At 42.5% G+C, this 13,493-nt stretch overlaps 1 protein-coding gene and 1 long non-coding RNA gene across 2 annotated transcripts in view; one reads left to right on the forward strand and one right to left on the reverse strand.

The window, feature by feature from the left end:
- LOC147010872 (fructose-bisphosphate aldolase, non-muscle type-like) overlaps positions 1–13,493 on the forward strand; it is a 49,532-nt gene that overhangs the window by 21,713 nt on the left and 14,326 nt on the right. Inside the window, exons 6-7 of the mRNA XM_085859708.1 lie at positions 3,301–3,384; positions 5,429–5,603. Coding sequence (XP_085715834.1) covers positions 3,301–3,384; positions 5,429–5,603 — 259 coding nt within the window. The remainder of the gene's footprint in view (positions 1–3,300; positions 3,385–5,428; positions 5,604–13,493) is intronic.
- Positions 1–13,493, reverse strand: part of LOC147010873 (uncharacterized) — a 31,219-nt gene that overhangs the window by 15,581 nt on the left and 2,145 nt on the right. The gene's annotated exons all lie outside the window — the stretch shown is intronic.

Here is a 13,493-nt window from a genome sequence, read left to right on the forward strand (position 1 = left end):
CGGCAGGGTATACAGAAAGGGAGCTGTTGTGATACTGGGTAGCAGGTAGTCAAAGGGGACGACGAGGAAATCCTCATTTTGGAACTGATCAATTACACTGCAGGTACCACACACCGCAACACCCCCACTGTCATACTGTAGGACATCCCGGCTGCTGAGTTGAGAGCTGCCAATCTTGCATTTAAAAGTGAAGCCATGGCCTTGTCGGAATGAAAATGATTGGTTGTGGTGTGATGTGATTTGTTTATATGTGAATGCTCCACTCAGTCATATGAGACCCCAAATGTGCTATGGACGGCCTATAGCCTGCAAAATTGGTTGGGAGTAGATTTTCATATTTGGTTTTGACTCAGCTGATGAGTTGGAGTTGGAGCAGGTGACATCCACTGAGGGACGTGGTCATTTAGAAGAGTTTTTATTTCAATAAATTAAATTGTCTGTCAAGGTTGGTGTGTGTGTGTGTGCGAGCACATACACTATCTTCTCTCCACAAGGAACACCCGAGGAAGACCTGAAGAGGGCGTTCAATGAAATTTCCTTGCCGTATATAAAAATTTGGTACATTTTATGATTGTGAATTTTTGAAAGAAAGTGCATAGAGCGATAAGGAGAATAGGTAAGGTAGTTACTGCTTGCCTCCCACAGCTCTCTAAATTAGTGGATAAGTTAATTAGGTGTGTGACAGGAAGTGCTAAGGCTGGAATCTTGGATTCTGATGGAGAACCTTGGTAGGAGCCGAAGGTTCTGGAAAGAGGGACTGTGTTAAATGGAGAAGGGGGAGGGGGACCATAGCTAGAATGTGTTAAGATGGCATTGTCCATGTGCTCAAGTAGATTAGATTAACAACTGTAGTAGGGATATGTCAGGGATAAGTTACATGTAATATGGGCACCAAGGAGGCAGTGAGTGTCCATCATGGAGCTGTAGGGGGTAAGGATGTCTTGTGTAAAACCTCATGCCTCCTCTACACCATCGCAGGCTCGATCACCAGGTGAAGGACTTGAGGTGAGTGCAACGGGAATTTGAAGTGCACACTCCATCTCATCCCTCTCCCATCCCTCCTCCCCACTGGCTGCCTCACAGAGGTCCACACTTATGTGGGTGTAATGATCTGCAGTGGGTGGGGCAGGACACTTTTGCGGAGGTGCTGCCATGCACTGTGGGATTGCTAGTTCCATGACCAGCTATGTGCTAAAAGGTTGGCCATGAGGGCATAGATGCCACTTGTGAACATGCACAAACTCTCGTCCTCAAACGCTCTTTGGAGTTGGACTCTGGCTGGCATATATAAAGACTAGTACGACTCTCGGAAGGGCACATATTGTTGTGGACCGGGTATCGGCGACGAGCACGACCACTAGGTGGAGCAGTAGGGTCGACTCTAACGAAAACCCGGAATCTAGATCGTACCTTTTGGAAAACTCCGACAGGTACGGGTCCCTTACTGGACCGTTAATCGTCAATAATTCCACCACGTGGTACAGGGTTATTTGCCAAACTTCAAAATACCTAGACCCACGTGGCAAATTACCGAGTACTCACACCCTCGACGGCCCTCGTACGAATTGAGCCGTTAGCGTGCCCGACCCGTGCGCAACCCGAGCGAACGGTTGCCGAAGTTCCGTCGGTCCAAACATACATTTACAGCGGCCACAGCCTTTATAATTCACCAACACGCGTTATGCTAAGCCAATAGAAGAAACACAGCAACGAACAGATACATTTAACAAATGTATTTATTTATAATGGGGAAAAGGGGGAAGCACGCAAGAAGCAGAGTTATCACGACTAATGAGATGCAAGGATATAGAGCAAAGAGCACTTATACAATTCCTACTTAGACGGGCCCACACACAGACGCACACCCAAAAGAAACGGACCCAAAGTGGTCTTTATTATCCATTCACCTCGGAGGGAAGATGAGCTGAGGGATGAGAAAACAGCAGGCTACCTGGCCGCACTGCATGGCTCGACGTCCACACCTTCCCGGGGCACCAGTCAGCCAAGAAGGAACCAGGGCAACCAGACGCAGACCACGCCAGTCACAAGACGAGCTGAGAACCAGAGCATGCCAGCGACGAGATGCCTTTTGCCCAGCCTCGAGAGATGCGTCTTCCCCTCCGAGCTCCAGCAGATCCTCACGCTCGACCAGATTCTGACGCTCTGGCAGATTCCCTCGCTCTTTCGCTCTCCCTATTCTCTCGCTCAACGTCCCATTTATTGCTCTCGGGCGCGGTTCGCTCAGGTGTGGCTCGCTCTCGGGCGCAGTCCAAGCGAACCGATTCATGACCATATTTGGGAATGGAATTCAGTCCGCTCATCATTGGGTGGGACACGACGCATTCCCTTACTTGGCCCGCAGCCAAGCGAATCGGTTCATGACCATATTTGGGAATGGAATTCCATCCCCGAACGAATTCCGAACACGTCTGCATTCCAGCGAACGTGCGGAGCATGCCGGGAGCAGAGGGTTATCGTTGTTGTAGTTGGAGATGTAGGAACCGTAGTTGTTGTTGTTGTAGTTTTGATGATTTAAAAATAAAAGAAAACCCTGACTATCAAAGTAACTTCGCAGCGCATGAACATTCAATTACCCATGACACAGGTAGGGAGCCCCAACTAAAAACACATACTTACCGAAATAACTGTTCTATAGGAGCTGTATGTTTGTGTGCACAAGGCTTCCAGATTCGCAACAATATCTCCGCCAGGCTGAACCGTTTACGTTTTGTATCCCACTGATAGTCCCAATCTGAATCCAGACCTTCAAAATCGAATTGGCTTGTTCTTGTCGCCGACCCAACTTATCCATTCGAGATATCATGCTAAACTGGATATCATTTTGGTCCTATCTCTAAATGGTGAAGAATTAATTAATTCTCTTATCTGGATTCAGATCTTCACCAAAATCCAATCATTTTCGTCCTAGTCACACACCCAACCTGGCCACCAAATTTTGTCCGAATCCATCCACACCTGTTTTGAGATATCCTGTTCACAGGCAGATAGGGGTGAAAGCATAACCTCTGTCCACCTTAGGTGGCGATGGTAATGATTGAAATATTTTCCATTTCAAAGTAGTTGATGAACTTGCATTTAAACTGTGCAGTTTATAAAAAAAATTTTACTTACATAATGAACATCATAAAAATTATATCCTTGGCTCTTGCATACGTTGGCATCATAAAAGCAGTGCCATCGGTTTTCAGTTTCTATGAGCTCTTTACAGCAGGCTGAGAATGAATTGCTTCATAATTTATCTTCTTTTCATCTAATACGAGTTGAATTTGTACTTTTCAGCAAGGCCTCGTCCCCATTGTGGAGCCCGAGCTACTTCCTGATGGAGATCATACGATTGAGCGCTGCCAGTACGTCACTGAAAAGGTGAGGCCCTCGGAAAATCAGCTGTACACAGGTATCAGACGAGCTACAGTGTAAGAGTAAATTCTGTGAACGATATACAAGATTAAGTTCTGCATTGAAACGCCGTTTCCATTGCATTTACTGCTTTCCTTTGTTTCTTATTTAGTTCAGACTAGGGGCATGCCGAACCGCCACTTTGCTGATGGGTTCAAAAGGCTCAAAAGACAGCATGTTGCACTTCACAAACGTATTGCATGTCTATCTATGAATCTCAATGAAGATGTAAAATGAAGTGAAAGAAGTGAAAAAAGGATCTTTTGTAACATGTGTGTTATTGCTGCTGTCGTGGTGGCTGTGGTGGTTGTTTGTGTGTACTATAGTTTTTTTTTTCTGTTGCTTATGTTTCTTTTACTGTTGCTTCGAGAAGTATTAATAATATATAATTTTGTGTGCTCCTTCCGTGTCCTTACAAAGGGTTGCTGCTGTCATCGAATAATAGATATTACCGTTGGAACCGCTGCCTTGAGCTCCCATTTTTTAAATCCCAGGATCTAAAAATTAACTTTCAACCTTTAAAAATCCTCCAAATAAATTATTGAATATCAACTGCTTTTTAGATCCTTGTGGAGGATCTCTAAGTCTTACTCATGTTGTTGTTCTTCATCTTCTTCTTGTGGACTTTTTTGTTTCACAGCCTACAGTTTTCATCAAAACCTCCTGAAACTTGGTATATATATATATATGTAAAAATACCCCGCGCAGACAGTAACCATCTCCGATTTTGAAAATTCCTCCTAGAAAAAAAAGTTATGACATCAAAATATCTCCGTTAATGGAAATCGGCTAAAAAATTATCTCTGAAACGAGGCAAGCTTTTTCAATTCTGTTTGCGGGAATCGAACAGGGCATTAGCAGAGATGAATTACCGCATATATGATACATCACTATGACATCATATCAATTTTTATGACGTTATTCCTATTTTTTGACTGTTTGTTTCACAACCCAGAGTTTTCATCGGATCTTCGTGAAACTTGCCATGTATATGCAGAAAGCCCACGCGCAGGCAGTAACCATCTCCGATTTTGGAAATTATTCCTAGAAAAAAAGTTGACGTCATAATATCGCCGCTAATGGAAATCGCCAATACCATTATCTCCGAAACTAGGCAAGCTGTTTGAATTTTGTTTGCGGGAATCGAGCCGGGCATTAGCACAGATAATTTATCGCAAACCTGATACATCACAATGACGTCATATTCGTTATGACGTCATCATTAAGAGGACGAGGATCTTAGCTCATTTGAACTTGTTGTTTGTATTTTTTTCTTACCTGTGTAATGTGTTGCAAGTGGAGTGACCTGCTTTGTGATGTTTTAAAAGGTGGTGTATAATCGGAAATGCTGTTTGATAGGGCGATATGAATATAATGGAAATGTTGAAGAAAAAAAAAAGTATTGAATGTAGTTTAATCGATAAGAAAAACGGGATTGAATGAGAATCACCGTTATTAGAAGCGAAGAAGAAGATGAAAGAGGAAGAGTTTATGTTTTAATGGAAATTGAAACGGACCCATCTATCCTCACCTTTCTCGAATATATCATACTGTGAGCAGATTGGGGTTGATCGGTGGTATACCCTATAGGACAATTGTTGACGGACGCAGATAGTAACGGACGGACGTCGTGACGGACGGAAGGATGCAGGCAGGGATGGACAGATGCAGGCACACCGAGCTCCTTTTACATTACAGATTTGAAGTTGTTTTTTATTGATGACACAAGCAGTTTGCATTAAAAAAAAGTAATCAGAATGCCACATCATCATTTTGGGGATGCCATTGGTGTATCCCGGGCACCATCACAAAGATTATCCGGTCCTGTCCCATCTGTAACAATGCGACGCCCACAATCTGCTCCTCGGTTTTCATGCATGTGGCTGATGTCCATCATGCCAGCTTGGAAACATTTTGGTTATACTGTACTTGTGAAAGCTTTGATTGGTAAGTTAATATGAGTGCTTATGATTGATAAATGTGGTTGCAAAGCTTGTCTATATCGTGTTAGATCCTGGCTGCAACATACAAGGCTCTTAGTGATCACCACGTATTCCTTGAGGGGACACTGCTGAAACCCAACATGGTGATGCCAGGGCAAGACTGCACGATTCCCTGCTCTCCTGAGATGATTGCTGAATTAACGGTCAGGACTCTCCGACGCACGGTGCCTCCAGCCGTTTCAGGTCTGTTTGGCTGTGGGTATACAAGGTTATTTCACATGTAGTGTTTATCTTTCTCATCACCGATTCACTCACTCAGTAATATAAATAGTATAAATGTTTCGTACGGTACTTTCTCAGTAGGCTAGAAAGTTCAAATTTTTCATACGGATGTAAATGAAGCCTATACAGTAAAACATTAAATATCACGGGGGGGGGGGGGGGGGGGAGGTACGTTCCTGGAAAATGCCGCAATATTCAAAACTGCAATAGTTAAAACCAACTTCCAAAGGTAATAAGGGGGTTAGGTTCCTGGGCTTCAAAAAAATATAGAGGAAGATGTGCAGCAGCCAAAAATAAACACATCACAATTGAAATAAACGTGTAAAATAAATATAAATTGGCTTTACGATGAAGTCTTCTGTTGTGTTCAAGCAGAGTACACATTCAGAAGCGATTTAAACCAGCCCCCTCACCCACACCATTCCTCCCCTGTTAATCTCTTCGATCATTTTCCTTTGTAATCTGTCGATGTGTTTATTTTATATATAGTGGGGCGGCTTAGCCCAAATATTCAAAAGAATTGTGCATTTTGTGATACAAGCACCAAATTTGGCACAAATGTACATTATTATGTTGCGAACATTTTCAGATATTGGGCCACTTGAAATTCTCTCTTTATGTCCGCCATATTGGATTTCAAAATGGCCACCACTTGAAATCTACATTTGCTATTATCTCTGGACATAATGCAGCTATTGACTTGATTCTGGTATCTAAATGTATGTTTTTGGGGGCAAGGAATCCAATGGTACCATTTTCAACTTAATATCATCTATCACAGTCAGTTATATAATTTTATTTGGAAATTATCTAGGCAAATATTGGATTCAACACAATACTTTGAAAAGAATGTCTTAGTTCTGTAAATATAAATAAAAAAACTATACTAAATCACTAGTAACAACTCAGACAAGCTCATATATACTGGCAATCGAAAATATAAATTCATATCCCATTAGGAAACAAAGTGACCCATTCATTTGTGTTTTTCATATGCATATTTTATGTAACATTACATTCATATTGTCAATAAATACCAAGCATGCATAATCCCCTTTTCCTAGACCCTTTAAGCCATCTTTTGTGTTTCTAGAGTACAGAAATTTCTTGTATAGGCTTCCATCTGTCTTGTTTCCCTAACAATGCACTGTCGCATGTCTTTAACAATGTTTACAAACATGACTCCACTACATGTCTTTAATCACAGCCCTGACCCAAATAAAAGAGGAGAGAGGCTGCATGTGTGTTGACCCACATCAACTGTGTTCTTTGTGTGTGGCTGTGTTTAAATTACCTTGTGACTCCACATAAATGAGTTAATTACATACAATCTGGGCTCAGCGAGACAACATCCTGTGGTCAGCAATGAAGACAAGAGTCTGAATTACATGTATGCAAAAGACCTTGTGAACCAGTGAAGCAAATACACGGGTAAGCATGAATTAAATCTAGGGCATGATATAATTTCCATGATGTTTACCTCTACACTCAATCTTGGAAGGAGGTAATGTTTTGATCCCAGCTTGTCTGTATGTCTGTTTGTCTGTTAGTCCACCAAATTCCAGACAAAGCTTGTAGTAGTGGTAGTTGTAGTGGTAGTGGTGATAACAGAAATTGTTATATAGAACTGAACTTATATTATTATTATATGCAGAAAATAACTTCATTTCTATATGCCCTGCAGTGGACAGGTTAATTGGTTTATGCACTGAAGGGGTCACCCTAGTGTGCACTGCTGTGCTCTGCCTCACTGAGTTGTTCAGGTATGATGTACTCAGCACAAGCTTACCTGATACACATGTGTGCTGGCTAAAAGCACTTGTCTGGTGGGCACGACAGAGGCAGGTTGTCTAATAACTAACCTGGTCTTACTTTTTTGGGGTTTATCTGAAATTCTTACTATAAGGATTTAAATTAGAAATGTTTTATATAAAGTAGTATTTTGAGTGAAGTGTGTATTCCACACTGACAGTTTTGACATGTTCTGAATTTAACACGAAGGCTGTAATTAAAAGAACGGGGTAAGTCTGGAAAATGTACTGTCCAACCTAATAAGAGTTTAGACTGATTTATATTTAAATCTTGGCTATGTAAATATTGTAAGAATTTATGAATTCAAATGTTTTGTAAATATTCAATAAATTTGGGAATATTTTTTAACTAAAGAATCTCATGTGATTTTATTTCTCTTCTTGCCTCCGGTATGGGTGAAAATTTAATTCCGGCATAATCTCACAAAACGAATTCCCTGTGATGTGGACACCGTGATGAATGCCAAGAGGATTGGCCAAGAGCAGTTCGAGGCTTTCACCAGAGAGTGTCTGTTGGACAGAACAAAGGCAGTGGACGCACCCATTCCTCGTAACAAGCTGAAGGTGTTCAGCACTTCCACTCCAAGAATCCAGAACATAGGTCAGCAACAGCTCGCCTCCATCAAGAATGACCGTGAACTCTTCGCACGCCTGTACATTGGCTGCCAGACGAGGGATGGAAACCTTGAGGAGTTCTTTTGTCACGAGAATCAGGCATGTCCTCCTGCATTGTCTGATGGTGGAAGCCTCTGCACTGGTACCAAGAGTGATCTCCTCACATGCTTGGAAAAAGTCTCCGACGCAAAGACAGAGACTCCTGTCACGACCTGTATTGTGCTTGATGGAGCAGCCATCGTCCAGGTGCTGAAGCCGGCTGCATCAAAGACCTTTGAAGAGTATGCACAACAGATCTTCATCCCATATATGTCCACGAAGCTGCAAACTGTCACGCCTGGATCTGGTCTGGGATACTTACCTTGCTGATTCACTGAAAGGTAGTACACGTGCACAGCGGGGACGAGGTGTGCGGAGACGTGTGGTGGCTGCCGCAGCCATACCAGGGAACTGGCAGAACTTCCTACGAGTGGACAGCAACAAGACCGAGCTGTTCAGGTTCCTCTCAGCAGCTCTCATGGAATGGTTTGACCAGGAGGACAAGCAACTCATCATTACTGATGAAGAGGCAGTGCTCAGAAAGCCACTACTGCCAGATCTGACCTCACTCGCCCCATGTAACCATGAAGAAGCTGACAGTCGGATGTTGCTGCATGCATCTCACGCAGTCCAGCATGGACACTATGCAATACTCATCCGGACTGTAGACACCGATGTTGTGGTGCTGGCAGTGTCCCTGGCACAAGAGTTGCAACCAGAAGACAAACTGTGGCTGGCATTCGGAACAGGCCAGAGTTTCCGATACCTAGCAGCACACGAAATAGCAGCTGGATTGGGACGAGAGAAGGCTCGTGCACTGCCAATGTTCCACGCTCTAACTGGATGCGACACTGTGTCTTGTTTTCATAGACATGGCAAGAAGACTGCGTGTGCAGTCTGGACGGTACTGCCAGAACTCACTGAGGCGCTGCTGCTGCTGTCCTCTGCACCTCATGACATACCAGACGATGCAATGCGCATCATCGAGAGGTTCGTGATCCTGTTGTATGATCGAACTAGCAAATGCACAGACATTGACAAGGCCAGGAGGAAACTCTTCGCAAGGAAGAACATTGTGCAGCTCATCCCTCCAACGAAGGCAGCTCTGGAGGAACATGTCAAGAGGGCAGTGTATCAAGGTGGACATGTGTGGGGTCAGATACTGCTGCCAGCACCAGAGCTCCCTCGACTAACCAACTGGGGTTAGTCAAGGACAAGAGAAGGACAGTACACACCTTACTGGACCAGGCTAACTGAGGCAGCTCACAGCTGCATTGAGCTGGTTTCTTGCAAGTGCAAGAAAGGGTGTGTGAGGCGCTGCAAGTGCAAAAAGGCTGCCCTTCAGTGCACAGCCCTCTGTGTGTGTGTGAAGGGGACTGCACATGACGATGAGTCAACAACATACATGTACTTGTGGCAATGCTGAACTTGTTAACATGACACTGTTTATGTACACGTATCTTCAGTACCAGTATATACCTAGCCTCAGATACCAGTACACCTAGCCTCAAATACTAGACCATGTAGCATGTCAGTATTATACCTAAGACATTTACAGAACTAAGACATTCTTTTCAAAGTATTGTGTTGAATCCAATATTTGCCTAGATAATTTCCAAATAAAATTATATAACAGACTGTGATAGATAATATTAAGTTGAAAATGGTACCATTGGATTCCTTGCCCCCAAAAACATACATTTAGATACCAGAATCAAGTCAATAGCTGCATTACGTCCAGAGATAATAGCAAATGTAGATTTCAAGTGGCGGCCATTTTGAAATCCAATATGGCGGACATAAAGAGAGAATTTCAAGTGGCCCAATATCTGAAAATGTTAGCAACATATTAATGTACATTTGTGCCAAATTTGGTGCTTGTATCACAAAATGCACAACAGGTTTGCTATCCTGCTACACTAATATCATTCTGCAGTTGCGTAAACCAATGAATAAATATAATTCAAAGAATCACTTTTGTCCATTGTTTTGCACTTTGGCGCCATTCCATTATTAATGGTGTGCGAAAGGCTCAAAGTGCGAGATAATCATCACAACTCCCTGAAAAACCGCGACGGGTCGAAATTAAACCCCACGATAACTAAATCGGTACAGAAAGACATTTCCACGATTGGTAAAAACCCAAGATATTCAAACCCGTGATTTAAGGATTTACTGCATTCTCGGGAACATCACAAAACTGTCCATAAATGAAATATCCATGAACAAAAGTCAGCCAGTGGAGCATCGCTTTTACTCACGGAGGGTCACATGACCAAAGATAATGGCATGTGAGATGATCTTGCATGGGCGGATGTTTCTCAGTTTTATGGCATGATGTTTCTAGAAGTGTCTGTCGGTTTTTGTCATTTACAGACGGTGTACAATGCACATTTTAAGTATTGCATGTTTACATTTGCAGTCGGATATATATATATATATATATATATATATATATATATATATATATATATATATATATATATATATATATATATATATATCTCTTTATAACCACCGACTGACTGAATGATATTAAGGATCGGTGACTTCTGGGTGACGTAGAAAGCTGAAATTTTGCGTGCCGATGGACATCGAAGCCAGTACACCGTCAAAAATCACAGAACTGTTGGACAACATCCATAAATGAAATGCCAAAAGGTGACCACGTGTGACTTCTTTAAGGTCACACTGAGGTGAGCAGAGCTGCTATCCACCAGGAGCGACTCCTTGAGGAATACCTGCCTACGAGAGATTCCGATGAGAATCGTTCTACAAAGTAATCATGAAAAATATGCGTTTGCCTCAAAACGTCACCAAATGACGTCATAATGTCTCAATCTTGACATATCTAGAAAGCACTCATCGAGGTGTTCAATTTGAGGTACTACACGATATGGTTCCTAAAACTTGAAAATTTGACCTTGGGGTCAAATATGTTTGACTGGAGGCGCTAACCATGAAGGTCAAGGCCAATCGGCACCAAAAATTAATCAGCTGAGCACCAGACCATGAACTATATTCCCATGAAGTTTGAAGACGATCCAATCAAAATTACTCAAAAAATAAGGGTTTCGTCGACTCCCCTGATTTGCGACAAAGTGACCTTGAACTTTGACCTTCAAAATGTTGTGCACTGAAAGGGACCTCTATAGGCCTCTGATATGCGAAGTTACAAAATTTTCAATGATAACTGTGCTCTGCAGAATTTTTTATACGTGATTACAGACAAACAAAAAAGAAACAATCGTATCTTGCCAAAAGGTGACCACGTGTGACTTCTTTAAGGTCACACTGAGGTGAACAGAGCTGCTATCCACCAGGAGCGACTCCTTGAGAAATATCTGCCTACGAGAGATTCCGATGAGAATCGTTCTCCAGAGTCACCATGAAAAATATGCTTTTGCCTCATAACGTCACCAAATGACGTCATAATGTCTCAAGCTTGACATATCTAGAAAGCACTCATCGAGGTGTTCAATTTGAGGTACTACACGATATGGTTCCTAAAACTTGAAAATTTGACCTTGGGGTCAAATATGTTTGACCTCAGGCGCTAACCATGAAGGTCAAGGCCAATCGCCACCAAAAATTAATCAGCTGAGCGCCAGACCATGAACTATATTCCCATGAAGTTTGAAGGCGATCCGATCAAAATTACTCAAAAAATAAGGGTTTCGTCGACTCCCCTGATTTGCGACAAAGTGACCTTGAACTTTGACCTTGATCTTCAAAATTTTATGCGCTGAAAAGGACCTCCTATAGGCCTCTGATATGCGAAGTTACAAAAATTTCCAATGATAACTGTGCTCTGCAGAGTGATTTATACGTGATTACAGACCAAATAATAAAAAAAAATAAAAAAAATTATAAACATATGAAGGTCAAGGCCAATCGCCACCAAAAATTAATCAGCTGAGCGCCAGACCATGAACTATATGCCCATGAAGTTTGAAGACGATCCGGTCAAAATTACTCAAAAAATAAGGGTTTCCTCGACTCCCCTGATTTGCGCCAAAGTGACATTGACCTTTGACCTTGACCTTCAAAATTTTGTGCACTGAAAGGGACCTCTATAGGCCTCTGATATGCGGAGTTACAAAAATTTCTGATGATAACTGTGCTCTGCAGAGTGATTTATACGTGATTACAAAAAACAAACAAAAAAAAAAAAACATACAAGCTGACTAACATATCTTGCAAAACTTCGTTTTGGCAAGATAATGAAAAATCAAATGCAGGTGAGGAACCCGAGACAGTGGGGAAACACGGTTAGTATGCTTACACAATGTGTAAGCACACCCTGATAGAATATATATTTATTTAATTATTTATTTAAAAAAATTAAAGAAGGCGCTTCCAACCAAAAGTGAAAAACTACATTGACTCCGCTAATTTGAGTAAAAAAGCGAGAGCAGATCCGGTCTCAGGCAACGTTTCGCCGGCTTCGTAGCCGGCTTCATCAGGTGCAATAGACCCAGTGCCTTGCCACATGTCCGGTTTTTATTTCGATCCGACCGTTCATGTCCGGTCACGTGCTGGTGCTCGAGGTCAAATGATGGAGTGCTTTTTTATTTTATTTTGCAAAAGCACAAACAAACATCAATCACATCATTGATGGGGTGCTCTGCTCTTTTTTTTTGTTTTTACTTACATGTGATCTGGTGTTGTACGTGTGTGGGTGAGCACGTGTGTGTGTGTGCTTATTGTTGTTTTTGTAGTTCCGGGGCACGAATATGGCTGGTTTTGTGTCCGGGTTGGGCATGATGAGGTGTTGGTTGTGTGAGTGTTGGGTGTTGTGCACGTGTGGATGTGGTGTTTGGGATTGAGTGTTGTTTGTTACTCACCTTATCCAGCTCGCCTGTATCTACCGCCCCTGTTAACGATTCAGTCTGGGAATTCTTCCACAGAAACCTGCTCTCTCTTATGCACAGATTCATCCCATCTCGTCTTCAGTTATCTTACCCATCCTCCTGCTCCTGGTACTCTGAATCTTGTGGTGATGCAGTTGCTTCAAAACAACTTACATTCTCCTCCTGGAAGGCAAATTCCACTGAAGGCAACCTCGGGTCATTTCACAAAGCCACAAGAAGTGTTTGTCTGCTCTCAGGAGAGCCAGAAAATACCATCTGTCCAATCTCAAGATTTAACTTTAAAACTTGTTTGCCTCCTCTAAAACATGGTGGTGTCTTGTCAAATCGGTCTCTGGTGTATGCTCCCCTTCCATCCCTGCCCTTACTTCAAATGGCATCACAGCTTACTCCGCTCGTCAGAAGCCTCAATTCTGTGTTTGCTTCAAAATATTGTGTCCCCAACCCCTCACTCTCTGTACCCACCCTTCCAAGTTGTACCCAACTGCTCTTGAATTCTGTGTTTTCCAAATCAG

Source organism: Eptatretus burgeri, chromosome 16 (genome assembly GCF_056783735.1).
Source record: "Eptatretus burgeri isolate ZD-2024b chromosome 16, Ebu_testis_v1, whole genome shotgun sequence".
Lineage (NCBI taxonomy): Eukaryota > Metazoa > Chordata > Myxini > Myxiniformes > Myxinidae > Eptatretus > Eptatretus burgeri.